This window comes from Dendropsophus ebraccatus, chromosome 15, assembly GCF_027789765.1.
Source record: "Dendropsophus ebraccatus isolate aDenEbr1 chromosome 15, aDenEbr1.pat, whole genome shotgun sequence".
Lineage (NCBI taxonomy): Eukaryota > Metazoa > Chordata > Amphibia > Anura > Hylidae > Dendropsophus > Dendropsophus ebraccatus.
Window position 1 is genome coordinate 70909947 of NC_091468.1, and position 27376 is coordinate 70937322.

The 27376-nt window shown below is 44.2% G+C and overlaps 1 protein-coding gene across 1 annotated transcript in view; it reads right to left on the reverse strand.

The window, feature by feature from the left end:
* ACOXL (acyl-CoA oxidase like) overlaps nt 1-27376 on the reverse strand; it is a 149835-nt gene that overhangs the window by 55398 nt on the left and 67061 nt on the right. The window contains exons 12-14 of the mRNA XM_069955182.1: nt 26310-26463; nt 14246-14335; nt 3332-3441 (exon numbers count right to left, since the gene is read on the reverse strand). Of these exons, the coding sequence (XP_069811283.1) occupies nt 3332-3441; nt 14246-14335; nt 26310-26463 (354 nt within the window). The remainder of the gene's footprint in view (nt 1-3331; nt 3442-14245; nt 14336-26309; nt 26464-27376) is intronic.

Here is a 27376-nt window from a genome sequence, read left to right on the forward strand (position 1 = left end):
ACCCTGCGCTGCCCACCCTGACCTCAGCCTGCGCTGCCCACCTTGCGCTGCCCACCCTGACCTCAGCCTGCACCGCCCACCCTGACCTCAGCCTGCACCGCCCACCCTGACCTCAGCCTGCACCGCCCACCCTGTGCTGCCCAACCTGACCTCAGCCTGCGCTGCCCACCCTGACCTCAGCCTGCGCTGCCCAACCTGACCACAGCCTGCGCTGCCCACTCTGTGCTGCCCACCCTGACCTCAGCCTGCGCTGCCCACCCTGACCTCAGCCTGCGCTGCCCACTCTGTGCTGCCCACCCTGACCTCAGCCTGCGCCGCCCACCCTGACCTCAGCCTGCGCCGCCCACCCTGACCTCAGCCTGCGCCGCCCACCCTGACCTCAGCCTGCGTCGCCCACCCTGACCTCAGCCTGCGTCGCCCACCCTGACCTCAGCCTGCGTCGCCCACCCTGACCTCAGCCTGCGTCGCCCACCCTGACCTCAGCCTGCGCTGCCCACCCTGACCTTAGCCTGCGCTGCCCACCCTGACCTCAGCCTGCGTCGCCCACCCTGACCTCAGCCTGCGCTGCCCACCCTGACCTCAGCCTGCGTCGCCCACCCTGACCTCAGCCTGCGCTGCCCACCCTGACCTCAGCCTGCGTCGCCCACTCTGACCTCAGCCTGCGTCGCCCACCCTGACCTCAGCCTGCGCTGCCCACCCTGACCTCAGCCTGCGCCGCCCACCCTGACCTCTGGATCCCCTAAGAACAGTAAGTGCTGGCAGTCCTGACCTCCATAAACTTCATCCATCCAGAAAGATCATGACGAGGAGTCTATTTCTCATCTAAGGTTCCCGCATGTCCAATACCCTAAAAAGGATTCTAGGGGTGAATATTTTCTTTTTTTTAATCTGCCTGTTTTTAGTAATCACCCAAAAGTTCCCATAATCAGGGATTTGTTCCCAATTTATCAATTGTGACTTTTTCAATAGTTGCACAAACTGGTGGCGGCCTACGTCTAGTCACTACCAGGTGGACGTGTAAATACAATTTTTTATTTTTTTTTTTACTTTTTGCGACTTTTTTTACTTACATGCAGTCACTATGGCGGGGCGACATTTTAATGAATCAGTCGCAAGATATTAAAAGAAATATCCACCGCTCCTCATTAGGAGTCACACACATTACACTGCTTAGTAAATGTCCCAGGGGTGGGGAACCTTCGGCCCTCCAGCTGCTGAAAAACTACAACTCCCATCATGCCTGGACAGCCAAAGCCATATCTTATTTTACATGTCCAGACATGATGGGAGTTGTAGTTTTGCAGCAGCTGGAGGGCTGAAGGTTCCCCACCCCTGAAGTTAGAGGTTCCCACACTGATGAAACAAGCCAATCCACCCAGACAGCGAGCAAAAACCCCTCTTATTGGATCATCCACATATATATATATATATATATATATATATATATATATATTGTGTAGATTTTTTTTTTTTTTTACATTTTATGAAAAATTACATGTATTATATTTGGCTGAAGGCATCGAGTAACAATGTAACAATGTGATCGCTCTGTCTACTAAGCCCCTGGGACCAGAGTAATGTGGGGGGTAACTATGAAAAGGCTGCGGCCCTGTAGGTGTTACGGCCGGAGACTGATGGACTTTACTTTGCATTCAATATGTAGGAAATACGAGAAGTAAATTCAATGTACAAACACAAAAAGCCGGAACACTATATTATGCAGAGCGCAAACAACTCTAAGCTTTTATCTTTCATGGTCTTTAGGTAGCCCCTGCTGGATGGAAGGGGTACTGCAGCCAGATTTTGGATAATTAGCCCATCTCTATATAACTATTGGCAAGTACTAGACTAATATTTGCTAACGCAGGTACCAAACCATATTATTAGTTATTATTACAGTCTGTCATTTGCACATGTTCTGTCAGTCAGTGGGGGAATAGCAACCTGCAGAAATGACTCACTGCTCTGCCCCCCCGCTCACTGCTCTGCCCCCCCGCTCACTGCTCTGCCCCCCCGCTCACTGCTCTGCCCCCCGCTCACTGCTCTGCCCCCCGCTCACTGCTCTGCCCCCCCCTCACTGCTCCTGCCCCCCCCTCACTGCTCTGCCCCCCGCTCACTGCTCTGCCCCCCCCTCACTGCTCTGCCCCCCCCTCACTGCTCTGCCCCCCGCTCACTGCTCTGCCCCCCGCTCACTGCTCTGCCCCCCCCTCACTGCTCTGCCCCCCCCCCTCCCTGCTCTGCCCCCCGCTCACTGCTCTGCCCCCCCCCTCACTGCTCTGCCCCCCCCCCCTCACTGCTCTGCCCCCGCTCACTGCTCTGCCCCCCGCTCACTGCTCTGCCCCCCCCTCACTGCTCTGCCCCCCGCTCACTGCTCTGCCCCCCGCTCACTGCTCCTGCCCCCAGCTCACTGCTCTGCCCCCCCCCTCACTGCTCGGCCCCCCCCCCCCTCACTGCTCTGCCCCCCGCTCACTGCTCCGCCCCCCGCTCACTGCTCTGCATCTTTATTGTGACAACAAGCTCCTATTTGTCAGCACATTTGGCAGCATTATAGCTCTAACTCTATATTATCACCAGTCTTTCAGAGATCATCAGCTCGTGTCTGGATCCCTACTACACAGCTCCATCACCGAACTACAGGAGCACAAACAGAACTCCAATCCATAGCAGCCATGTAAACTCTGTTACTGATGGGAGGGCGGATAATGCTGCATGGCAAACGGTAATCAAACGGTAATGCTTCTAGGTGCAATCTATAAGGCTGGATAAAAAATAGTGTTCAGGCAGCGTGCAAGAATCCACCCCCCCCCAGGAATTACACAGCTGAAAACCCTGACTGTGGAAGAGTGGGAAATAGCTATGCCAGTCAATGCCAGAGTCTCAGAAACACTTGCTGAAATGGACAGTGCCAGGTATTAGAATTAAAGGGGAATTCCGGTACAAAAAAAATGTGGTCGGATCAACTGGTGTCAGAAAGTTATACAGATTTGAAATTTACTTCTATTTAAAAAAATCTCCAGTCTTCCAGTACTTATCAGCTGCTGTATGTCCTGCAGGAAGTGGTGTGGCACTGTGCTCTCTGCTGCCACTTCTGTCTATGTCAGGAACTGTCCAGAGCAGCAGCAAATCCCAATAGAAAACCTCTCCTGCTCTGGACAGTTCCTGACATAGACAGAGGTGGCAGCAGAGAGCACTGTGTCAGACTGGAGAGAATACACCACTTCCTGCAGGACATACGGCAGCTGATAAGTACTGGAAGACTCAGGATTTTTAAGTAGAAGTAATTTACCAATTTGTATAACTTCCCGGTACAATAACCAGTGCATGCTGGTACCTTGTTCGTAGCCGGTCACCGATGGAGCTGGTCCAGTTTCTGAGCAGACCAAACACCGGGCTCTCCTCATACTGCCGCGTGTACTGCGCCAGGAGTTCTCGAACGACCACCTATAAAACAACGTACAATCACTGATCAATCTGATCACATGGAGAGAAGTAACCCTCTGCACATACACCCTCAACTGCAAGTGGTCGGAACTTTCATGGCGTCCGTGTAATTATTATAACTTTCTGCTCTTAACTCATCGACTCTTTTACCGAGGTTTCAGCTGTGAATGAGAAGGTAACAGATATGGTTCTATATGAGACGTCTTACATAGGTGTTAGAGGGGGATGAACAGACGTCTCCGACAGCATCTTAAAGGTTCAGATATACTGAAATCTAACATGCCAGTCCCCCCCATATGAATGACATGGTCCGGCCCAAACCAGCAGCTCTAATGTCTATCGGGAGCTTTAGATCAAACATCATCGCGATTATCTGTTAAAGGGGTTGTTCACGAAAAAAAATAAATCTTTCAAATCAACTGCTGCCGGAGATTTGTAATTTACTTCTCTTAAAAAATCCTGAGAGTCTTCCAGTACTTATCAGCTGCTGTATGTCCTGTAGGAAGTGGTGTGTTCTCTGCTGCCACCTCTGTCCATGTCAGGAACTGTGCAAAGCTGCAGCAAATCCCCATAGAAAAACTCTCCTGCACTCCAGACTGTAAAGAATACCACTTCCTGCAGGACATGCAGCATCTGATAAGTACTGGAAGACGTGAGATTTTTTTTTTTTAATAGAAGTAAATTACAAATCTCGGGCACTTTCTGGTACCAGTTGATTTGAAAGAAAAAAAAATTTTGATGAACAACCCCTTTAATAGTAGCGCATCTAGTTATCGACTTCCGCAGGTTAGTATACATGATCTCTCAATTGTTTATCAATGACGGATGTCAGAGGAAGAAGTTTGTCTCATTTTAACAACTCGACTCTGATCCTCTTACTAATTAAAATAAATGTGAACATTCAGCCAAGCTGCTCCTAGGAGCCCCCTATGCTCAACCCCAGTATCCAGCAGTGTTCCAGCGCAGTCCGGTCCTGCTCTCCGCACGCACTGCCGCGCTTGTCACTCATCTGAGCGGAAACCGACATGATGCAGAATCACTTCTCATTAGGAAACAGTGAAAGGGTTTCGAGAATACAATCGACTTTCTCATCTGGAAACACTGACAACATTTCTAGACTACTACATCCATTCACTGCTGTATCTAAGATGAGGCTTGGTTTTAAAGTCTAAAGTTTAAAGGGGTACTCCAGCAATTTTTTCTCTTTCAAATTAACTGGTGTAAGAAAATTATACAGATTTATAATTTACTCCTAATAAAATCTCCAGTCTTCCAGTACTTATCAGCTGCTGTATGTCCTGCAGGAAGTGGTGTATTCAGGGCCGGCCTTAGGGTAAATGGCGCCCTGTGCGAAACCTCTTTTTGGCGCCCCCCCCTTAAGGTAACATAAAGCTCCTTCAGCCTCCCATGTCTCCAGACAACACCCATCACCCGACACCCCCCCATACACACAACTACCCCCCAGCCATTCACACAACTACCATCCCCAGCCCCCCCAAACAACTACCACCCCCAGCCCTCCCCCACACATCTATCACTCCCACACAACCATCACCCCTGCCAGGGGTGTAACTAGAAAACTTTTTAACGGGGCCCTCCTCTCGGCTACTAGGGAAGAAATGGATGCATGGTTTCGGCCACATGCATTGTGTGAATGTTTTTTTCTTCATGGTTTTTAACTGCTTAAAATATAAACAAGGTTGCATATTAAATTCTGCATACCAGCCCTGAACAATACCACCATACTGTGGCTGGATAACACCAACGTAGCAGACCTGAACTATACCGCCATACTATGACTGGATAACACCACCATACCAGACCTGATACCACCATACTGTGACTGGATAACACCATCCTACCGGACCTGATACCGCCATACTGTGACTGGATAACACCATCCTACCGGACCTGAATAATACCCCCATACCAAGACTGAATAACACCGCCATACCAGACCTGCTTGCCTACCTACCAGTCTGCTACTGCATGTACATATTATATATATATATATATATATATATATATATATATATATATATACACACACACACACACACACACATACAGCCTGCTACTGCATGTAGTATCTACCTATCCCGTCTGGCACTGCATATATATATATATATATATATATATATATATATATATATATATATATATATATATATATATATATATATATATATCCAGTCTAGCACTGCAAGGTAAAATGGGACAATTCTAATAATTCTAACACTGTATGAGGGGTGACTATTATGCGTAAGGAGGAGTTTGTTTAGTCCTACAGGAGCTGCAGAGGACAGCTTTCTATATAGACTACAACTCCCAGTGTGATCTGTCTGTGTGTTTGAGGGGGGGCACAGACAGCAGACAGACCACATTGGGAGTTGTAGTCCTATAATGTCCTGCACAGCTAACCAGGACACATCACACAGTCCCTACTTGATGAGCCAGACCCCCGCCGAGAGTTCTCTTACCTGAGCGCCGGGGCATGACTGCACACAGACCGCACGTCCCCTTACTGATTGGCTGGATTGGCTGGACGTGCTGTCCGGGTGACGTCATGCTCCAGCGCCGCGCAGGGGAGGAGAGAAGCTGAGTGCTGCGGGAGGAGGGGGGCCGGGGGCGCTCCGGCAGGCAGAGGGCTGCTCTGCATATCTAACTACAAATAGAAGTTAGATGTGCTGTGTTTCTGCCGGAGGGCGGGGGAGGGGGCGCTCTGGCAGAAACACAGCACATCTAACTTCTATTTGTAGTTACATATGCAGAGCAGCCCTCTGCCTGCCGGAGCGCCCCCTAGCTGGCCGGGAGTGAGGCGCCCTGTGCAAGTGCACAGGTCGCACACCCCAAAGGCCGGCCCTGGGTGTATTCTCTCCAGTCTGACACAGTGCTCTCTGCTGCCACCTCTGTCTATGTCAGGAACTGTCCAGAGCAGCAGCAGCAGGAGTATTCCTTTAAATATTTATGCTTATAAGCCCTGGTTAAGCTAGAGAAAATGTTGCTATTGAATAACTGCCCTGCAGCAAGTGGTATTCTTTCCGGTCTGGAGAGCAGGAGACAAAGAATACATCACTTCATACAGGACATACAGCAGCTGAAAAGTACTGAAAGACTGGAGATTTTTTAATAGAAGTAAATAAATTTCTGGCATCAGTTGATTTGAAAGAAAACATTTTTGGTGAATTACCCCTTTGAAGTAAAATGTGGTTTGGGGGACAGAGAGAAAAGATTTTTGTGTCTTTAGCAGAAAGCAGCAGCTAAGAACTGGGGGAAGGAGACCGAAAATATAACAACAATGATGGAAGGAATTGTTAGTCTCACCATGGGCAGCAACATATCAGAAGTTATGTTTGAGCGGAGTACCCCTTTAATACAGAGAAGGGGAGAGCAAAGAGTCAATCAGACCGATTATATCACACTCAGGGGGACAGATAACCTTAACCCCTTAAGGGATTTTAAAGTCCATGTACGTGAGGGGTCGCTGCACGTTAAAACTTGAAAGAGTTACACTGTGTTTGTTGAACTTTTGAATGACATTTTGGAGTTTTTCACAAAGACACGGTTAATATATCGACCAAAATCGCCCACGAACACGATGTACTGAACATTCTGTCACGAGAAAACAATCTCCTAGACACTTGGACAAGTTTAGATTTCACAAAGTTATTGTCACATAAAACAAGCGGTCAGGATCGAAAAATGCGGCTTGGTCCTTGATGAGTGAAAGGGTTAATGTTGCATCAGGGAAACAAACAGTTAATAAAATCGATTTAAAGGCGTCCAAAGCATAAAAGGATATTTTGGTCATGAGAACACAGAATATTTTTTCTTTTTTGAACATTCCCAGTGCCATGACTTTTTTTTTTTTACTTTTCTGGTGACCCTGCTGTACGAGGTCATTTGTATTTTTTATTATTTTTTTACAGTACAGAACATTCAGCTTTTAATTTATAATAACAATAACAATAATCTAATTTCCCAGAAATCATCTTAATGCCTAATACCTGGTGGGCATGCCCCATGTCATATCCATTTTGGTCCGCTGTTTCAACCATGTACACTTAAAGGGAATGGGTCATCATAGAGAATGACTTATGGCTTAAATAATGTTTTAATGTTAAATGTATTTTTTTAAAGAATTTTCAGTGACTTTTTTCCTAATTTTCATTTTTCTATCCTTATTATATAATAATCTTGATATCTTGCAGTTCTCATTCTCACCACTGGGGCTAAAACTAGGCTGAGACTTCCTGTTGTGTCTGTGGTGATAAGAGGAGGCTGCTGTAAAGTGATCTGTACAGCATTGCAGCGTCATGTGACACCAGTAGATAGAGGAGACAATAGCAGCTTCCTGTGGAATGACCTGCTATTAAGGCATTGGCTGTATCCCAGTTTTCCAGGCATTCCTTACTATGTATCCACCTGCTGCACGGAGGGAACAGACAGCGGGAGTCAGCCGCCGAGATTTCTGATTCATACGAACCAGAAATCCGGCTGGTTCGCTCATCTCTAATATATATATTTTATATATATATATATATATATATATATATATATATATATATATATATATATACACACACACACACACACATTATTTATATTACATACATACATATACCAGACACCAATATGCAGTATACATATCTGTGCTGTCAGTTTCCTTTTATCGTTATCAGGCACACATAACCCAATTTACACAGGTAGATAAATTACCGACAATAAATTTCAAAGCCAGCTCTAAAGACCCGATCGGCCGAACGAGACATGACATATGGTATACGGCATCCACTGCAATTATTCCTTCTACTTTGATATTTTAAAAACCGATCCATAAGAAACAGCAACCTCAAGGATTGTGTAAATTCAGCCTGAAATTATTAATTTAAAAGAAAAAAAAAAAGTTTTAATTTTAACCTATATTCTCTATGGCTATGTTCTCAATAAGTTTTTTTTCTCTCCGTTTTTGAAAAGAAAAAATGATGTCCGTCTTTTGACTGGTCGCCAGTCAGTGCAGTGACGGCTGTCGGTCCATTATTCTAGGTCAGGTGGACTGAATTTAATAGTAAAAGCGGTGAAAGGACGGTGAAAAAAGAAAAACTGTGGTGATCAACTAAGAAAATAACGTCCTCAAAATAATTGTCATGATTATTATTTGACATCTGCGCAGACAACGTCCGTTATTTTATACACTGTGTGCATTGAGCGTCCGTCATTTAGTTGACTTCAATACATTGCATTGAAGTCAATTAAATTGCTGCAATAACGCCCATCTTTATAAATGGAGAAAGCGGCCTCTGAACGTCATGTGAACACAGCCTAAAAATGAGTGGAACTTATTGTTTCCCAGGAGCAGCCAAGTCAAGCCTCAGGCCATGTTCACGCACCATCAATACCACAGCAGATTTTACTGGCCAGCCATTATTTACCGCCAGATAACGTCAGTTACTTTATAACAACGGACATTATTCATACAACCACAGTCGTCGTTTTATAAAAACGTCCCTTAATTGCTGTTAAATGACGACCGTCCAATAAACACAGCCACCATTATGACAGTATGTGGACGCGGTCTAAGGAAGGGGCACTGCAGTATCAATGATGAGAAGTCCACAGAACGTCCGGCCCCACAATCTCTCCATCATGTCACGTAGTCCTAGTATTAGGAACCTTCAGGAACCCGTCCCATTAGTAACACATACTGCCGGCTTCATCGTAAACCGCACTTTACTAGCTTTCAGACACCTTTAAAAATTGTGTTTTTTTCTCGGTTCCAGTATTAAGATGCGGCATACAGTCAGCAATGACATCTTCAATAGGAACATCCTTCCTTCCAGGCATCAGATTTCATTGCTGACACAAACACCTCGCTTTTCATACGTCTAGACGCCTGTCTGCTCTGAGTCACCATGAATCACCGGCTGTTGGGACGGACGCTCATTGTCCTATAGATAAAGCAATCTCCTCATAGCTCAGTGTCCTATATATTATACAAGCACATGGCTGGACCTTGGTTATTCCCTTCCAAACATCCAATTTTGTGCCTTTATATTTTAAAGCATCTAAGAAAATCGGTAAAGCAACAAGGCAAATAGACTAAACAGTGATAAACATAATATCTGAAAAACCGATATAGCCAAGTTATAGATCTCACCGAAGCATGTGCAGAGGAATACGGCACGCTGTAGTGAATAACGGCAGGTTCTATCTGCCAATGTATATGCAATAAAAGTTAGTAGGGTAAGGCTGGGTTCACACTACATTATTTTTTCATCCATTTTTGGAAAAAAAACAGCTTCTGTTTTGATCAGTTTTTTTTTCATTGACTTTCATTATAAAAAATATATATATTTTTTTTTTTACTGCACACAAAAATGTGGTCGACCATGTTTTTATGTATGTTTAAAAAAATTATGCGTTTTGATCCTTTTTTATTGTCTTCCTTAAGGGAAGTCAATGGAAAAAAAAGATCAAAAAAGAAGCTCCGTTTTCTCATCCCTTTTTTTATGTTTTTTTTTTTTTTTTTTTGCAAAAATGGAGGGAAAAAAAACAAAAAAGTAGTGTGAACCCAGCGGTGTGGTAGTAAATAAGCTATACTAAAGACTACACCCTCTTGCTCCGATGTAACCTAAATGTGCTGATAGTATTAGGACCCTATTACACGGGACGATTATTGTGGGAATTATCGTTATATTATTAGAATTTAAACGATAATCATTTCATCTAAATGCAGCAACGATCAAAACAACCAACGAGAAATCGTCCGGCGTTCATTCGGTGCCGACCCCACAATCATTCACTAATCGCTCAGTGTAATTCTACATCGTTCCTTCATTCACTTACTTCAGGTGGAGTAAACGATTGTAATAACGACTATCGCTCTGTGTAATAGGGGGAACGATTCCAGGTTAACGATAAAATGATCTTGTTTGCGATCGCTTATTGTTAATCGTTAAAATCGCTTCATCTAAATGGACCCTTAGAAACTTGTTGGAAGTCGGGAATACCATGACACGAGATTGTGTAAAAGATCGGTAAATCTCACCAAATGCTTCACAAAGTCCTAACGTGAAATAGCTTCAGGTCCTACCAGACAAAGCGATACCAGAGTCGTCATAACTTGGGGTACTATTACACTAAATGATAATTTGCAGATTATCGTTCCGTGTAATAAACACAACGATCAGCCGATGACAACGATCATCGGTTGATCATTGATATAGGTTTGGACCTATAATTTTGGGCACCGACTGCACATCGCTACATGTAATAGCGGTGTTTAAACACCAAACTTTACCTAAACATGTTGCAGGTCTTCTCCTGCACACCAGCTTCCTTCCGGTCTCGCGCGCAGCAGGCCGCTCCAAAGCTGCTGCTGCGCGCAGAACCGGGAGGAAGAAGGAGCGCAGAAGACGACCTGCAACGTGTTTAGGTAAAGTATAGTGTTTAAACAAGGGCTGCAAGGACATTGGTAAAGATGTCCCTGCAGCCCTCGCTAAACGATTATCGGGCCGTGTAATAAAAAACGAGTAAACGAGCACCGATCTAGCAGATCTGTGCTTGTTTACATTATTGATCGGGCCCCCATCGGCCCATGGAATAGGACCCTTCGTTTAGGTTTGTAAGCGACTTCTCTTATTTTCCTTATTTTTCTAAATCACTTTATACATAGTAACAGTTTACCTTATCCTTTCCCACGCCCGCACACCATCATCAGGCCGCTGCCACGGCACGGAATGAAGTAAGATTGTTGCCTGCTAACACCACTTGTTTTCTGCTTTTGGACAGGATTTAATTGCTGCAGAACACGGGGGTAGCTGCCATCTGGACACAGGCGACTATTTTAGTCTTTTTTAAGGACTTGCACGTCTTGGTTTAGGCAAGTGACATGTAACTGAGAACTTACTTTATCCCTAAAGATTTTACATGTCCTGCCCTGACACTGTACTTACTGTGGAAATACCATATGCCATCAATGGTTAGTATATGGGGATAAGGGGGCCTAACTCCAGAGACAAGAATGGTGTCTCAGTCCTTGCTGAAGAGTTAAGAAAACTTTAAGCACTTTGCGGCATTTAAAGAGACTCTGTCAGTAGGATTATGGCGTCCTATATCAGGGCAGCATAAACTAGTGACAGAGAAGCTGAACAGAATAATGTATCACTTAGATTGTTCTGTGCAGCTGATCCAGAGATCTCCTGGATGGACAATAAGTAGTCCTCTCCATTATGTGCATGAGCTCAGTAGTCCCGGATATTCATGAGAAGCAGAAAACTCCGCCCACCAGCTTCTAATTGGCAGTTATCTATCCATGCTGAGTATAGGCAGTCACCTGTCAATCAGCAGCTGGAGGGCGGGGGAGGGGTGTGGCAAGAATCCTATTCTCCTACATATTAGGAGAACTGCTGAACAGAATGATAGAAAATATACACCAATCTGTTTAGCATTTCTGTCACTAGTTTATGCTGCCCTCATTTAAGGTGGAATAAACCTAGTAACAGATTCCCTTTAAATACAGTCGGCTATTGGGATTGGATGTAGCCCTAGGGAGTCCTGGAAAACCTGAATACAGCTAAACTATCTGTAATCCATTTCTAACTTTGAAAACTGCATAAAAAATTTTTTAAAAGTGGGTAAACAACTTGGGAATTATTTGTGTAATTTTAATACCCTCCAGAGTGGCATTTTCCTTAAGCATATTCAACTCAAACATAACTTTTGATATGTTATTGCCCATGGTGAGACTAGCAATTCCTTCCATAATTGTTATTTATTCAGTCTCCTTCTCCCAGTTCTCAGCTGCTGCATTCTGCTGAAAACACAAAAATCGGTGTGTGAGCTTTTCTCTCAGTCTCCTCCTCCTCTCTCCCTTCTGAGATGGCTGATATAACCAAATACTTTAGTGTCTTTGTAATGCTGGGGGGGGGGGGGGGGTTATTTTGAGGTCAAGTTGCTGATGTTGGAGCAGAATACCCCTAAGCAGCAAATATTAGTGAAGCAGATGATCCCCTCACCTGTGCAGGTCTTTGCCTATGACAGTCGATTGTGTCAGTATACGTTTTTTTCTTGTTTACCAATTTATTCGCTTTCTTCTTTAGGGTCTATTCTAGCAATGAGCGAACTTCATGTTTAAGTCTGGGTACGACAACTTCCCCCATCTGGAGAAGCTGGTTGCTGTCCTCAGGAGTCCTGGAAAACATGGATACAGCCATAGGACGGCAACCAACTGTGCCAGACACGAGGAGTTACACGCAGAGTAATCAGGATCACAGAAATTGCCGATCCCGAACTTAAACTTGAAGTTCACTCATCTCTAATCCACGGACCTGTACAGATTCTGCTGCAGATATCAATGCAACCAAATGATGTAATGCACATCTGCATCATATCCTTTATGTAAGAAAGAAGCTGTATTGTATTATTGTAATGTCGCCTCTATGTGTGCGTCTAGCAAATAACGACCCCACTTCAGAAGAATCCAACCCCCCCCCCATTAGCTACAATGGAGGTTGGAGTTTAGATGCCGGTGGGAAGCTACAGGACTCTCTGGTTTATTGTGCTCAGAGTCTTGAATAGTTTGGTGGAATCATCACACATTGCATTGAGAGGCTACACGAGGAGGCTTCCTTCCTGCGCTGGGTGGTATTCATTCAGTCAGAAGTCAGGCACTTTTTATTGTGGTTTTGTTGAGGGAGAGGCCACGTACTATTTGGCTAAACCTAAACTCGGCAATTATTACACAAACATTTAAACAGAGGAGAAAAAAAAGGGAGAAGCGACATAATAAAAAGATATTAAAGTGTAGCTGTTATTTAAAATATTTTTGCAGAAATCAATAGTACAAGCAATTTTAAGAAACTCTGTAAAAGGTTTTATAACACAAAAAACCCTCTTCTTGTATTCAAAAAGCTGTCCCCCTCAGCTCCCCCCCCCCTCCCCTTCTGTTCATTATCAGGCAAAGCCGTCTACATTACAGAGAAGCAAAGCAAAGACAGGTTTGCTTAGCCCATCATATCCTATGGGGGGGAAGGGGGGAGTGAGCAGGGAGAGCAGAGATGCAGCTGTACAGTTTGGAGACTGTCTGGGCACATAAAACACTGGATTCACAGGTCAGAAAGGTCAGTGCAGGTCTGGGAGCTTGGTGAGAGAACATTGCAGGATGTTGTGCTGTGCAGGGCTGCCTTTTCTCCTCTCCGTGATCACTCATCCCCCTCGACCCCTCCCCTCTCCATACAGCATAATGGACACAGATAAGTGAGGGAGGAGGTAGGAAAACAGCTTTTTGAGTACAGACGGAAACTCTTTTGCTTAATAAAACCAATTGCAGAGTTTCTTAAAATCATTTGTACTATTGATAGTTAATGATTTTTGAAAATGACAGGTACACTAAACAAGAGTCGGAGAATGGACTATTCTGTAAGATATGTATGATGAGAATAGTGGACTCTTCTGAAATGTTATACTCTCCTTTCCTTTTACTCTTTACCATACGCCATGCATTCGAGACTATGACTATTTCAGAATATTGTTCAAAGCTTGTGGCTATAAGAGAACAATAACATACCAAACACCCGACACATTACCGCAAATATTACATGAAATGTGACCTGAGGTTCCTGTATGGTCGATACGCCCCATTATATTCATGGTTATATGTGCTGGGGAGACACTGGTTTCTGCTGGCTGGAGGGCAGAAGGCGGCACAATCCCTTTCATACAGATAATAATACGGCGTTCCTTCCTGCCTTCTCCATCATTGCTTCAGAAGCCTTTAGAAAGTTTATTACCATGTAAAACCTACCTGTAGCATCACAACATTGTCACCCTCAAAGGTGACAAATACATCCGAGTCACATTTCAAGCCAGGAATTCTGTTCTCCATCATAAAACCCTGAAAAACAAGAAAAATTATTTGTTTAACCAAAAAATTAAATAAACAAATCAGTGTTACGGTCCACAACTGCAGAAGACTGATTTTTCTTAAATCTCCCCCCCCCCCCCAAAAAAAAAACCTGATGGATTTATAAGGGCTAAGAGACGACTTCACAAGTGCATGATTCGTGATTGTGTGTGACCCACAGAGTGTCATCCACGGGCTGCCCACAATCACGGACAGTACACAACAGAGCTGCATATGGATGTGCACTTTAGGTCTTAAAGGGAATGTGTCACCTAAAATTTCTTTTACTGATTAGGGTCAAATACTAAAACTTGTTCTTTTACTCTAATTTGTTTCTATTTTCTGACTGTCATTTTTTAACATCATTTTTTGTACATTGTTATTGGGGTGGCAGCCATATTGCCTGGGCTGTTATTAAAGGGGTAGTGCGGTGCTACACATTTATTCACTAAACACACATTACTAAGTTATACAACTTTGTAATGTGTGTTATTTAAGTGAATGGCCCCCTTCCCTATGTTCCCCCAACCCCCGGAAGTGTGGTGCCTTATACTCACCAACCCCAGCCGCCGTCTTGGGACAATGACGTAATCTTCAGGAGCCCGGCCTGACTGCCCCAGCTGGCCCCCCTCTGGCGCGTCATCAGCTGCTCAGCCACGATTGGCTGTGCATAGTTATGCTAAGCCAATTGAGGCTGAGCAGCTGATGACGCACCGGAGGGGGGCCAGCATGAGGGACGGCTGGATCGGTCCGGCCGGCCTCCTGTAGATTACGTCATTGTCCCAAGATGGCAGCCGGGGTCGACAGTATTTCAGTGAGTATAATGCACCACACTTCCGGGGTGGGGGGAACATGGGGAAGGGGGCCATTCACTTAAATAACATACATTACAAAGTTGTATAACTTTGTAATGTGTGTTATTTAGTGAATAAATGTGTAGCACCACACTTCCCCTTTAACAGCATTTAGTAACATGCTTTACAGCAAGACTCATGGACATAGATGACAATACACAGACACTGTCCCCTTGAGATGAATGTGAGACATTACTGAGCGCGCTCTGTGACCTGTGAAGAGGTCACTCCACAGGGAGACGCTACGGTCTCCTTTATCTACTGGTGTCACATGACGCTGCAATGCTGTACAGAACACTTTACTGCAGCCTCTTCTTATCACCACAGACACAACAAAGTCTCAGGAATTTTTATTTAATGGACAATGCATATATTTGATAAAACAAAGACAAAAAGTAGTAACAAATCCTCTTATGTCTAAAGTAAAAAAAAAAAAAACTGTTTGCATTAGTAAACGCACATGGTGCTGCCTCCTGAATGTAATCTCCCTCTCCCCAATGCCTTTAGTTGCCAGGCTAGTCATCCCCATTATCAGCAGCAGTTCAGTGCTTAGTGTGACCCCTTCCCTTGTGCTGCTGTTCCATTTCTTACTGCTGACACCTTGCAATCCCAGTGCATCAGTAACTTTCTTCTTACCCCCACATGCCATTTATAGTAAGTACTATAGGTCATCCCCAGCACAATGGCATAGCAGGGAGAAGAAGGTGTATTGTCCTAGAGAAGAGTGTGAATTCAGCAGATCAAATCGAATCGCTCTGCATTTGAATACCGGTGGCTAAAGACGTTGCAAGGGTGCAGTCATAGGCATTCTGGTAAAACATGGATACACTATGGCTGTATCCATGTTTTCCCGGACCCCCTGGACCAGCACCGGCTGCAATACTTTTTATCTGTATACCAGGAGAAGAAATAGATATTGGGGTTATTTCATTTACCCCACCCATCATCTATGTGTGCTACTGCAGTAACCAGGGGTTGGCAGCTGGAACGAGATGTTGTGTACCGATTAGACACTTGTCAGGGTGGCCAAGAGTGGTATGCGCCCACCCCATTTTCCATTTTTCAATCTATATTATAAAATAATCCTGATATCCTGCAGTTCTCATTCTCACCACTGGGGCTAAAACTAAGCAAAGACTTCCTGTTGTGTCTGTGGTGATAAGAGGAGGCTGCAGTAAAGTGATCAGTACAGCATTGCAGCATCATGTGACACCAGTAGAGAGAGGGGGACAACAGCAGCTCCCTGTGGAATGACCTCTTTACTGGTCACAGAGCGCGCTCAGTAATGTCTCACATTCATCTCAAGGGGACAGGTTCTGTCTATTGTCGTCTATGTCCATGAGGCTTGCTGTAAAGCGGGTCACTAAATTGTGAGGAACGAGACAGGGACATACGGAATACACAGACTAGGTGAAGCCCTGACACTGCTCCCAGCAACTGGAGAATGAGAGCCAAGAGGTCCAGTAACAAGGTAAACAGAAAGAGATACTGTAGCTAGCTTAGTCCCTCCAAATGAAGGCTGTAGCAGGCAACTAGAACATGGTGGGGGTAGGGATTACATAGGGGCACAAGTCCCGTCCCCAGATTGAGATTGGAGCAGGGACTCCAGCTCCTCCTCCAGGACCAAATCTGACTGGCAGGAAAAACCAGTCAGTCAGAAAGCAGGTGCAAGGTGATTTATCAGGAAGAGGGCAGCAGCTGTCGCCGGCTCCGGACATAAATGCTGCTAAGAACAGCCCAGGCAAGATGGCCGCCCCCATAACAATGTACAAAAAGAATTACAGCCAGAAAGTAGAAAATGATTAGAATAGAAGAACAAGTTTTAGTATCTGACTCCAATCAGTAAAAGAAAGTGGAGGTGACACATTCCCTTTAAGAAACTGCCACAGCTGATAGATCCTTCCCAGGCGTAACCCAGTTTTCTTCTATTAAAAGACCATAAAAACATTGCAGAGAATACACTGCAGAGCTTTATTCCACACAGATGTTTTCAAAGAATTTTTTATTAGTTAAAATAAACCCACAAAAAACAAAAATGAACACGACGTGCAAAAAGAGGTGAGGCCTGAGCAGCTGTGTGCGGAGTGGAAAATATGAGGATCAGCAGCAATGTGGCGTCACGTGACCACGGCCGATTCTGGCAGATCCAAACAAACAATAAAACACAACATGTAAACACAAAAGGCGAAGAAAAGTCAGGAACCAGGCGACATGTTGTTTCCAGGAAAATTCCTATTTAGACAGACAGGGGTGAGACACTTTGCCTCAATTTCCCTTTGTAACCCTTGTTAATTATGCAGTATAAAAAGTGACAGTGATATGCCGGTAATTCCAAAACAGGCCTGGTGCATTGTAGCTGAGCACGACTATAACATGATCTGTATTTGGAGGGGTACCCCACACAAAAACATTTCCCTATCGGTAAATACCCCACCCATAGATCAACATATTGCTCAAAGCAAGTAATTATGTGTTTTCAGCTGTTTTCTGGCTGTTTCTCCTGACTGACCCCCTCTGGACACGAAAAAGCAGCTACACTGGGTACACTCTGACATGCTCTTTCCTCCTGGCCCCCACCTTCGGGTCGGGATCATGTGTCCTCCCTCCTCCAGCCTCCTTATCTCCTTGCATATTGTTCACATTCACCCTCCGTCTCCTCCTCACTCCTTACCCTCCAACTCCTAGCCCCACCCCTAGGTCACATCCCCCTTCCGTCTTCTACCGTTACCTTGCCACATCACCTCTGCTACCCCACCACCTCACTACCTCAATTCTGCAATATAATGTGGGTATCAGCTCTGCTACATCATGGACCAATAAGGCAGAAGCACTGCATGATGGGAAATGTAGTTTCCCGGCTAGCGCCATCTTGGATATAGACTGGCTGTAAGAAACAATTGTAACTCAGGAATGGCAGCAGCAAGAAAGACAGGAGACAGCTCAAAATACTCAGGGAGACTTGGTGAGTAAAATCAGGTTTGAGAGAAGTTCATTTTTAGCTCTTAGGTGTAATTACCCCTTTAAGTGGTGGTGACAATACTTTTGGTAGAAAGGAGCCATATTTTTCTATCTATGGGTAATCCCTTTAAAAGAGAACTCCAGGCATAATGTAAAAATCCAGGGCGGGCAGGGGGAGAATCTATACTTACAGCCAGTGCCCCCACAGTGTAGATTTACCACTCACGGTCCCCGTTGCTGCTCTTTCTGCGACGTAGCGACCCAGCTCAGAAATGGCCGCTAGCCAGTCAGAGACCAGAGCGGTGGCGGTGGTGGGCGCAGGACACCACTGCAGTCACTGGCTGGCTGAGTTCCAGTTTTACATTATGGCACCAGGCCGGGAAACTACATCTCCCAGCATGGATTGTGCAGTGTACAGGAGTTGGGGGTTTCCTTAAGGATGGGCAGAGTATGGACCCTGTATTATATGGACAGATTGGTTGTTCTTTACTGTATTATAGAGAGGAGCCATGCTGGAGATGGGTTATCATCACTATTCACACACACAACACAGCAGGGATTTACCATTGCAACACCAGCTTATAGGTCCAAACCTATATCAACGATCAGCCGATAATCGTTGTCATCGGCTGATCGATGTGTTTATTACATGGAGCGATAATCGTCCAGATAGGGCTGATTTGGCCGATTATCGTTCTGTAATAGGGCCCTTCTCATCAAGGTATCACACTGAGGGGCAACTTCTCAAAGTGCCCTTAGTCATTTCTGGGAACTGAAAGCTGTGCCCGGCCCAGATAGCCATAAAAGCCCTTTGTGGCACTGGGATGTGATTCACTGACTACTCTACCACTACAGGGGTGACTCCACATACCTCACTAAGACAACAGTGACCCATCTCTAGCAGTCGGCCATATTGACAGATATTTACCATATTTACCTTAGGAAGGGAGAGAGTTATTAGCCCTCGGCCTGTGACAGGATAGATCGTCATTTATTCAGCATAACCTCCATCCCCGCGAGTTCCCCTCACTCTTATACAATTGCACCAGCTTCAGGGTGGGAGTCAGAATGTGCTGCAGACAAACCGACCAACTCATGTAATAGAAACCTATTTGCAGCCCTTATTGGCTTCTACACAGGCCCTGGTGTACACAGGATTACCTAATATTACATTTAGGTTACATTTACATGAAGACATGCTTAGCTACTCCTCAGGCAGCCATCTTACTTGTAGACATGTGTTGTGGCATGGTTTCTAGACTTAGCCTCTTGTGGGCTACAAGGTTTAACTTTTGTTAGCATTAGCATAGACATTGCAACTGGGAAAGCTGTCTTTGTCAGTAGTTCTGAAGCTGATTCACTATGTCCTGGCTGCAGCACTCTTTGCACAGACAGCTTCTCCACGTGGTAATGTTTATTCTACTGCGAATATGCATTAGAATAGACATTACGGGAGGCTCCATATCACTAACTCTGCACACAGCAGTTTTAGTGATATCTAACAGTATCAGGACCACGGCTTCTGAAGCTCTGCAGTCCCCAGCACAGCCACTGGCGGCAGCAGAGAGGCTGTGTCACCCTTTACTGCTTCCAGTCAATAAAAACTCTGTCAGCAGGTTTACGGTGTAAGAGTAGCATAAACTAGTGACAGAGAAGCTGGACAGAATGATGGATCACTTACATTGTTCTGTGCAGCTGATGCAGAGATCTCCTCCGGAATAACATGGACAATAAGTAATCCTCTCCATTATGTGCAGGAGCCCAGTAGTCCTGGATATTCATGAGAAGCAAAAAACTCCACCCACCAGCTGCAGTTATCTATCTATGGTGTGTATAGGCAGTAACCTGTCAATCAGCAGCTGAAGGGCGTGCGGAGGGGGTGGCAACAATCCTATTCTCCTGCATATTTGGAGAACGGCTGAACAGAATGATATAAGTAATACGCCTATCTGTTCAGCATTTCTGTCAGTAGTTTATGTTGCCCTCATTTAAGGAAGAGTAAACCTAGTGGCAGATTCCTTTTCAAAAAGTTATATTACAAAGTTATCCAACTTCATGAAAAAATGTAATATAATATATATATACACACACACACATAAATATTTAGTTCCTCATTATCACTATGACCAAACCTTGGAGGACATGCAATTCGCATTTGTTTCCAAAAAAGTTACAATCTGTTTACATTCGGGATGTGATGTCATCCTGGAGCCATAGACGCAATGGTAGACCACTAAGTAATAGGCATCTGGACAGGAGGGAGTCTTTATGGGATAACCCTCGGAGTGATGTTACTGCTACTAGACAATGTATGATATATTTATATATGTTTTCCTTTAATAAGTATTGTAAATCAGATTCTGCAGAACAGCTTTATCCTTTCCAGAGACTAATGAGGATTAGGGATGACAGCGGACTGCGCTATTCTGTAATCTGAGCAGCGGCTCGCAGGGTTTCTCGAGCTGTTTGTCTTGGCTGCGGCTTTTACCAACATCTGTTTATAGCGTGTCCTAGTTCTCCAAAACCTGAACCTAATCATATCATCGTGTGCAGAACAATATTTAACGTCATCCGTTCTGCTGCCCGCTGATTCAGGAACGGCACCGGCTCTTACTCATTGCCCTTACGTGTGCCTGTGTAGTAGCTGACTCGCTAAATAAAGATTTAACACGGAGCTTTCAATAGTTTTCACTGGCAAAGGTTGAAAAACAAAAAGTGCTGGTTTGTTTTTTACATCTATTATGATGCAACAAAATTTCCACTGGCATTAGTCACAATGAGGAGGGAAGGCTTTAAAGGAGAACTCCTATGATGTTGCAAAGAAAAAAAACAAAACAGAAAGGTGCCGGAACACAACAAACTAAGTATACTTACCTGTCCTTGTACCCCATATCGCCGCTCTCCCAGCTGCAATGTTACACACCTGACTAGCACTTGCCCGCTCAGCCAATCAGTGACTGGGGCGGGACACTAATCCACTGACTGACTGGCTCGGCAGGCAATCAATCAGCCGTTACAAAGCAGCCTGTAGAGCCGGGTATGTGATGTAGCCGGATTCTAGGCTAAAATGAAGGCCAGCAGCTGTCAGTTTAACCCAGGAATTATGGAGGCACAAAGGCTGGTAAGTATACATTGTTTATCAAGTTCCCGCACCTCCCTACCTGCCTTGCTTTTTATTTTAATGGGACCTCAAGTCCTATCCAAATAAGCAGAAACAAGAAGTCTGATGGTCAAACCCTACACCCTGTCAATGCTGTTTAGGGTCATGTCATGCAATAAACATTGACTAAATTAGGGGTGCACAACCTGCGGCCGGGGGGTACATAAATGTTGTTCTGTGCAGCAGGCTTCTCTGTGCCCTGATGGTTTAGAAAGACAAAATGTCACAAGACAATTGCATTCTGCAAAGAAAAGAGGAACTGGGTGGGAGCGCATTCTGCTGCAGATTTGCTGTGGATTCTACCCTCCCCATTGATTTTGAAGGGTAAATTCTTGACAAATCTGTGACCTGCATTGACCATTGTAGGTGAGTTTTTGCTGTGATCTGCGGATAAAGTGTCATTTATTTAATTTAATTGGTCCCCCGATACAGCTGCTCGGATCCTTATTAGAGATGACAGAAATCTGAGTACATTCAGGTTTGTCGGAATCCAAACTCTCAGCATTTGATTACCGGTGGCTGAAGAAGGATGGATACATGGATGCAGTCTATAGCCTATGGCCACATTCATATTTTCCAGGACTCCCTTGGGCTGCAGCCAGCTTCTTCAGCATCCGGCTATCAAATGCTGAGAGTCTGGATTCAGACAAACCTGAATGTACTTGAAGTTCTCTCCTCTCTAATCCTTACGTCTGCCCATTGTAAATGCTTCCAACAAAGTCAACCTCAAGAAAAGACGTCTCACTTGCTGCCTAATATGCTCCAATGGCGGAGGACATTCAGCTTTTTTCCCTCTCAGTTTTAATGTTATGGCTAACCGCTGTGTGTACACTATAAGAGGTATATGTTCTGATATATACAGTATAGGGTAGCAGGTCAACGGGTGTGACAACTGCTGTGACTGCATCCTCAGGGTGTGTGCAAAGTAAAGGAAAACTGTCCTATTCCAACAAAAAACAAAGTAAACTTATTACTGAATGTGTGTGAATAAGGGCTAAAAGTGGCAAATCTGCAGATCCTAAATAAGCAGCAGATTCCATAATGGCCGTGCACCTGTAGCCCAGCTACTTTAGGCCTAAGGGCTTATTCCTGTAGTGTACAGATGCTATGGACGGGGAAGCCCATTAGTGGAGTCTTTCCCCGTCCGGCATGATGTATCGATATGATGGCGGAGCGGGGAAAGAGTTTGAATCTTTGCGGTGGCACTGTAATAACACAGTGTTCGGCCATATCATTACAGTGCCACCGCAAAGATTCAAACTCTTTCCCCGCTCCGGCATCATATCGATACATCATGCCGGACGGGGAAAGACTCCACTAATGGGCTTCCCCGTCCATAGCATCTGTACACTACAGGAATAAGCCCTTAGGCCTAAAGTAGCTGGGCTACAGGTGCACGGTTTCTATGTTAGGCTGTGTCTGGGGATTGTACATCACTTATATATACTGTTATTGTGTTTGTTGTGCTGCTAGACCTGCATACACCGAGGTACAATAAAAGTGCAAGGGAACCTGCTGCAGCCGAGGGAAGAGTCTCCTGCCGTAAAGCGATACCTGCCTGTATCTCAAGATCACAGCGGGTCTCAGAAGAGAGACCCGGTACAATCAGTATTGTACAATATATTCCTCCCTTATATGTGAACTGCTCATCTGTCAGGTGTGGATTAATCAGATGTTATTTGTTGCTGTGTTACCCTCCGTTACCGGTCGCGCTGTCCCCAATCTCCCGCCAGCTAGCTGTCACAGGCACACACTTTGGACCAATCAGATAACAGATGACATTACAGAAGCCAATCATCAAACAGTCAAAAAAAAAGGGGGGGGGGTTTTGGGGGTTTTTTTGACTGTGATGATTGGCTTCTGTAATGTCATCTGTTATCTGATTGGTCCAAAGTGTGTGCCTGTGACAGCTAGCTGGCGGCAGATTGGGGACAGCGCGACCGGTAACGGAGGGTAACACAGCAACAAATAACATCTGATTAATCCACACCTGACAGATGGGCAGTTCACATATAAGGGAGGAATACGGGGCCGCAGCATAATCCTGACGAGGGCAACCGACACTGTTGCTGAAACGCGTTGATTACCTTCTTTGCCTTTCCAAGCACCCGTACTACCAGTGACGTCACTCGACTCCCAGGAAAATATTTTTTGAACTGCTAACATCTACGTAACCCACTGCGGAGTAGTGCCGCCGGCCGGGGCGCCTCTAGCAGGGGTTACATCCACATCCTGTTGCTAATCATATGATACTAAGTATTTTCGAAGGATTTACTACTGGCGTATACACCGGATCTTCAACACACATGGGAAACTACAAATCAGCATTGTGAAAGGTAATTAATATCTTTTTAGTCTTCCAACTAGTGTTTTATTTTATAGTACACCAATACACATTTGGGATTGCCTTAGCATTGCGCTGACTGTCAATTTAATTACCTTGATGTATAATATAATATAATATATGGAGGTATATGTAGTGTAGTGGTATGGTATAATATATGGAGGGTTCTGTAGTGGTATAATATATGGAGGGTTCTGTAGTGTAGTGGTATGGTATAATATATGGAGGGTTCTGTAGTGGTATAATATAATATAATATAATATATGGAGGGTTCTGTAGTGGTATAATATAATATAATATAATATAATATATGGAGGTTTCTGTAGTGTAGCAGTATAATATAATGTATGGTGGTTTCTGTAGTGTAGCAGTATAATATAATGTATGGTGGTTTCTGTAGTGTAGTGGTATAATATATGGAGGTTTCTGTAGTGTAGTGGTATAATATATAATATATGGAGGGTTCTGTAGTGTAGTGGTATATAATATAATATAATATATGGAGGGTTCTGTAGTGTAATAATATAATATAATATATGGAGGTTTCTGTAGTGTAGTGGTATAATATTATATAATATATGGAGGTTTCTGTAGTGTAGTGGTATAATATATAATATATGGAGGGTTCTGTAGTGTAGTGGTATATAATATAATATAATATATGGAGGTTTCTGTAGTGTAGTGGTATAATATTATATAATATAATGTATGGTGGTTTCTGTAGTGTATCAGTATAATATAATGTATGGAGGGTTCTGTAGTGTAGTGGTATGGTATAATATATGGAGGGTTCTGTAGTGGTATAATATAATATAATGTATGGAGGGTTCTGTAGTGGTATAATAGAATATAATGTATGGAGGGTTCTGTAGTGTAGTGGTATAATATAATGTATGGAGGGTTCTGTAGTGTAGTGGTATAATATAATATAATATAATGTATGGAGGGTTCTGTAGTGTAGTGATGTAATATAATGTATGGTGGTTTCTGTAGTGTAATGGTATATAATATAATATAATGTATGGAGGGTTCTGTAGTGTAGTGATATAATATAATATAATGTATGGTGGTTTCTGTAGTGTAATGGTATATAATATAATATAATGTATGGAGGGTTCTGTAGTGCAGTAGTTATCACAGATCACCTAACAGACTATAATGTAGACACCACAGAAGGTGAGAGGACATGTGAGGACACTAATGGGTCTTGAACATTGTGGCTCATTACACACTAGCAACCGGCTGTCACACACTGGTATACAAGCTGTATAATCTTACAGGATCTACCCGAGCTGAAGAAACTCACGAGGCAGCACCAGAGCCCCAGTTTTATCACCTAATGCTGATAGAAAGACATGTTCTTACATATCCTGTTTTGGTTTTTGCATTTAAAGTAAAAATAATTTGTAAAAAATCAACTCGTTTCAAAAGGTTTACAGATCTGTAAATTACTTTTATTTAAAAAATGCAAGTCTTCCAGTACTTATCAGCTGCTGTATGTCCCGCAGGAAGTGGTGTATTCTCTCCAGTCTGACACAGTGCTCTCTGCTTCCCCCTCTGTCCATGTCAGGAACTATCCAGAACAGGAGAGGTTTTCTATGGGGCTTTGCTGCAGGTGGATGCATATATATATATATATATATATATATATTTTAGTGGTATTGACTGTATTTGTAATTGTTATATAGTAATTACTGAAGGGCATGGACTCTCATTATTGGCCCAACATACATACTAGATGATTGGTGGGAATGTATTATACATATCCAGTCTGTATGGAGAAGTAATGGACTGAGAAACACCCATCATGGTGCTGTTTTGTACCATACAAAGTTTCAATAAGATCTCGCTCCACTGGAATGATATACCTGCCCTTTTATTGGAATGGGATGCATTGGATCGAGTCCATCTAACTTTGGTCACATGCCCCAATTAACTGTTACTGTGCGGCTGTTCCAACATAGTTGGTTCTGGATTTGCCAAAGATACGGGAAAAGGGATATGTGAACTCCGGGATATCAATGTACACTGTTTAGAGGGGAATATCAGCAGGTGAGATGAATCTACCCTGCTGATATGTCCCTATTGCACAGGAGATGCCGAGGAGGAAGGGATGTCTCTTATCGGATGTCTCTTATCGGATGTCTCTTATCGGATGTCTCTTATCGGATGTCTCTTATCGGATGTCTCTTATAGGATGTCTCTTATAGGATGTCTCTTATAGGATGTCTCTTATAGGATGTCTCTTATAGGATGTCTCTTATCTTCCTCCTTGGCTTCGTACCCGTGCAGTTAGTAGTTTTCTCCAGAGAGTTAGGAGCACTGCCCCCATAGTGCCAATCCGCCTCGCCCCTCTCTAATGATTATTAACGAGGAGGAGGTGGCTGGGGGCGGGATAAATTGCTGATAGAGGACGGGGCAAGTGTTTCGGCTAACAGAGCGAATAACTAACTGCACCGGAACGGTGGTGAGGAGGAAAGTAAGAGACATACTATAACAGACATACGTCTTCTGTGCAATAGGGACATAGTAGTTCCCCTTTAATAATTGCTGATTGCCAGTAATCCAGCAAGTAATGATATCTCACTGGCTAAACACCGACGGCACAGACAGACTCATAGTCCTCCTCCAGCCAGGCTGGGAGCTTACCATTCCTCCGGTACACTCCCGGCAGTCTTGTAGACACGACAGATTCTCCCACGTGCTGAACGCTTTTAGACCTGCGACCAGAGCTTGCAAAGGGCGATTATTTACCAGGTCTCTATTATGGTAGACGTCCTCATCCAGCATGTTCCCTGCAAATCTACAAAACAAGTGATAATAAATACAAGGCACAATAAACCAACTGGCAATTTGGGGCAATGCCGATGGTCCTTCACGCTATGACTCACATACCACCAGCTCAACGGTTGCAGATTATTTTAGGTTTCTCAGAACTGTTCATGAATGAGGGCAGGGATATCCCTCGAAATGGAGTAAAATAAGAAGTGAAAGGTGGGCGAGAAAGGATTCCGCTACTACTGCTTACAAAGACTTTCCTTTGTCTGATGAAACCAAGTCTGGTAAGGTCTCCTACGAAGTGGGGGAGTGACTACAAACGTAACCAGTGACTCCATAACCTCTGGCCCCGACCACTCAAGTAGAAAGGTCATCGCTCATAGTCTAAATGATTTACTCCAATAGGATCATACAGACTCGTTTTATACTTGAGTTGATTTAACCCAAGTAATAGACGTTGGATTACAACCCACGATACAAACCGCGACCCCTCGTGTAAAATGTCCATTTTTAGTAACTAATTTTGCCTTCTTATTCAGGTTTTAGATGTCGGGATACAACCGCTAAAGGTCATTACATTGTAGACACGGGGATCTGTCAGCACCCGGACCTGACCCGAAGTGCTGACCGTGTGCATTAAAGTCAATGTCACATTATGGTCACTGACTGCCGCTGCACAAGACGAAAACGGTGCCGAGCGCAAAAACTGGTGTTTTGAAAAAAGGACAGCGTCCCCGGGATTACTGCGCTGGCGCCATCAAGGTAGTAAAAAAAAAAAAAAGAAATCAGCAATCATAATGGTAGATTCGCTTTAAGTGACAGCTCACTAGTGAGTGTGTTACCATCACCCAACATGTCAGCAGAGGAGATTCTGCACAATACAATTATATCACTTCTTCTACTGCGCGGCCTCCTGCACGCTCACGCCATCTTCTCAG